This window comes from Echinococcus granulosus, assembly GCF_000524195.1.
Source record: "Echinococcus granulosus chromosome Unknown EG_S00098, whole genome shotgun sequence".
NCBI lineage: Eukaryota > Metazoa > Platyhelminthes > Cestoda > Cyclophyllidea > Taeniidae > Echinococcus > Echinococcus granulosus.
The window spans coordinates 306,415-310,033 of record NW_020170478.1 but is presented as its reverse complement, the minus strand read 5'-3'; the positions used below and the strand labels follow the sequence as shown (position 1 = coordinate 310,033).

Here is a 3,619-nt window from a genome sequence, read left to right as displayed (position 1 = left end):
GGTATGACGTCTGATGGTGTAGAGGAGGGCTGACCTCCTTCCAACTGATTGACTTGTCCTGGCACCTGTCACCTTTCTCCCGACTGACTGCCCACCCACTTCCATCGAGGAGGTAGATCTCAGACGTGGGTGCTATTTCGTCTCCATCACGAAAGTCCACCAAGTCAGTGGTTTGGGCCTACGCAGCGAAGGTCGCGCCACAAAAGCCCTCTCCCACCACAAATCGGTCAGTCGGCAAACAATCTGACAACGTGGCGGGAAGAAGTGGGGGATGACTATCTGGTACCCCACGATAAATGCGTGAGATCCGCATGCTTAGCTTCCACCTCCACTTTTCACGGGTTGCTGTGTCACTTGCATTGGACGCTGATGTCAGTTCTAGGGACGGAAATGTCATAAGTGGTTTTCTTTGACCACCTTTTTCCAGACATCCGTCCATCCATCATTAGTTTCACCGTGGAACTGTCTTGTCTCCCTCGCTGTAGTCGTGATGTAGCTTTTGCCGCCTTTTGTAGCCATGCTTTCCGGGTTAGTTGGATTGTGGAATTCAGCCTTTTCAAGAGGTGGAAATTTTTCTTACTTTTTAGCACAAGTTTCAGTCCTTCTACTCTCTTTTCAAGGTTGAAATCCCATTGATTCGTTGAATTTCCTAGATTTTTCACACAAGTAGCATCAGTTTGAGGCAAAAAGAGATTTTCTGGTATTTCTCATCATTTTCTCGTTTGGTGGGTCAGTAGTTCTTCCATTCAGCTGAAGGCCTTGTTGATTGCGTCTGCGTGTGCCAGCATCTTGCATTCTCACAGATCTCCCAAATTCGTGAGAGTAGCACCTTCAGTGAATGGAATGTCATCATTTCGCTGTAAGGAATTACAAGACCTTCAAGGTTTAGGATCTCGTTCTTCAGCGAAGGCGTAACATGGTAAATGACTTTTAAAATGGTGGCTGGTTAATCGTAAAAGTGACTCCCCTCAGGTTAGCGACGATCATTTAATAGCCGTGACATAAAAAGGTTATTAAAATGTCAGTCTTTGAAGGGTTCAAATGTTTCCCATTGTAACTGCTACCTCCCTCTTGGCATTGGTCTACTCCTATCGGTAGCAGTGTTACTCTCAGTGGGTCTCCTCGAGCCTCCGAAGTGCTATTTGCTAGCGGAAGGGGGATGGAAAGTACGCAATCGTTTGTTGTTGAACTTGCAGATGCGCAGTTGCATAGCCTCACTCACACGTCGCCTTTCTCGTGTGGAATTCATTAAGAAGTAGTTGTGCACGCACTCCACATCACGTGAGCTGGTCGTCTTGTGCGTCGTTTGGAGGGCGACTTTACAATATCCTTGGTTTCAATTAGTTGCCGTTGTTGCGGACTTTCAAAGTGGAAAGACTGTTGGCATATAGGTCCTGCTAATCACCACATTCCGACTTCTCACCTCAGATTGCGTCACCTACAGGGTGGTGGTTTGATTCAGTAGGGTTTGTCTGGCCACAATTCCACTCCTCGATTCCACGTTCGGCTCTCTGTCGGGCACCAAGCAAGGCATTGTGAAGGGGAGCGATAAGCAGACGGGTTCCAAGTCATCAAATTAGCATCTCACTTTATGGCACAGTCCTAGGTCTCTAAGTTGGTGGTTTCGGATTCCGGATTGGCTTGTATTTGCTAGAGCATTGAGAATGGTCGTGACCACTGCCACCACCGCTTGTCTGTGGAAGTGAAGGCGAGGGTCAAATCCCAATTACCTCTCCGTTTACCGGGTTTTCCATACCACCAAGGCTTCCCAACTGTCCAGTCTGATTCACCTCTGCGGTGACGTGGTTGTGGAATGCCAAGAAAGGTCGGTGGTTACTTGAGGAGGCTTGGTGAAATATCGTCGAAGAAATGCGGTAGGCGAGGATGCGACTGGGGGTGACACTGACTGGTGCATTTTTTTGGCAGGCGGTATGACGTCTGATGGTGTAGAGGAGGGCTGACCTCCTTCCAACTGATTGACTTGTCCTGGCACCTGTCACCTTTCTCCCGACTGACTGCCCACCCACTTCCATCGAGGAGGTAGATCTCAGACGTGGGTGCTATTTCGTCTCCATCACGAAAGTCCACCAAGTCAGTGGTTTGGGCCTACGCAGCGAAGGTCGCGCCACAAAAGCCCTCTCCCACCACAAATCGGTCAGTCGGCAAACAATCTGACAACGTGGCGGGAAGAAGTGGGGGATGACTATCTGGTACCCCACGATAAATGCGTGAGATCCGCATGCTTAGCTTCCACCTCCACTTTTCACGGGTTGCTGTGTCACTTGCATTGGACGCTGATGTCAGTTCTAGGGACGGAAATGTCATAAGTGGTTTTCTTTGACCACCTTTTTCCAGACATCCGTCCATCCATCATTAGTTTCACCGTGGAACTGTCTTGTCTCCCTCGCTGTAGTCGTGATGTAGCTTTTGCCGCCTTTTGTAGCCATGCTTTCCGGGTTAGTTGGATTGTGGAATTCAGCCTTTTCAAGAGGTGGAAATTTTTCTTACTTTTTAGCACAAGTTTCAGTCCTTCTACTCTCTTTTCAAGGTTGAAATCCCATTGATTCGTTGAATTTCCTAGATTTTTCACACAAGTAGCATCAGTTTGAGGCAAAAAGAGATTTTCTGGTATTTCTCATCATTTTCTCGTTTGGTGGGTCAGTAGTTCTTCCATTCAGCTGAAGGCCTTGTTGATTGCGTCTGCGTGTGCCAGCATCTTGCATTCTCACAGATCTCCCAAATTCGTGAGAGTAGCACCTTCAGTGAATGGAATGTCATCATTTCGCTGTAAGGAATTACAAGACCTTCAAGGTTTAGGATCTCGTTCTTCAGCGAAGGCGTAACATGGTAAATGACTTTTAAAATGGTGGCTGGTTAATCGTAAAAGTGACTCCCCTCAGGTTAGCGACGATCATTTAATAGCCGTGACATAAAAAGGTTATTAAAATGTCAGTCTTTGAAGGGTTCAAATGTTTCCCATTGTAACTGCTACCTCCCTCTTGGCATTGGTCTACTCCTATCGGTAGCAGTGTTACTCTCAGTGGGTCTCCTCGAGCCTCCGAAGTGCTATTTGCTAGCGGAAGGGGGATGGAAAGTACGCAATCGTTTGTTGTTGAACTTGCAGATGCGCAGTTGCATAGCCTCACTCACACGTCGCCTTTCTCGTGTGGAATTCATTAAGAAGTAGTTGTGCACGCACTCCACATCACGTGAGCTGGTCGTCTTGTGCGTCGTTTGGAGGGCGACTTTACAATATCCTTGGTTTCAATTAGTTGCCGTTGTTGCGGACTTTCAAAGTGGAAAGACTGTTGGCATATAGGTCCTGCTAATCACCACATTCCGACTTCTCACCTCAGATTGCGTCACCTACAGGGTGGTGGTTTGATTCAGTAGGGTTTGTCTGGCCACAATTCCACTCCTCGATTCCACGTTCGGCTCTCTGTCGGGCACCAAGCAAGGCATTGTGAAGGGGAGCGATAAGCAGACGGGAGTGACATGTTTAATGCCTTGAAGTCGAGAAGTTTGGCTTATCAGTGAAGGCCTTTAAACTCTGCCTCATCACAGAGTAGAGATGCGGAACCGTCATTCTCGAGACAGATGACTTCCTCGATTGTCGTGT

General features: G+C 47.8%; 1 protein-coding gene across 1 annotated transcript in view; it reads left to right on the top strand. All coding sequences in view use genetic code 11, as the record gives it.

The window, feature by feature from the left end:
• Positions 1-296: 296 nt before the first annotated feature.
• The window catches only part of EGR_08212 (Serine incorporator 5), a gene marked incomplete at both ends in the record, with an annotated part of 6,064 nt that continues 2,741 nt past the window's right edge, over positions 297-3,619 (top strand). Inside the window, one exon of the mRNA XM_024497461.1 lies at positions 297-371. Coding sequence (XP_024348171.1) covers positions 297-371 — 75 coding nt within the window. The remainder of the gene's footprint in view (positions 372-3,619) is intronic.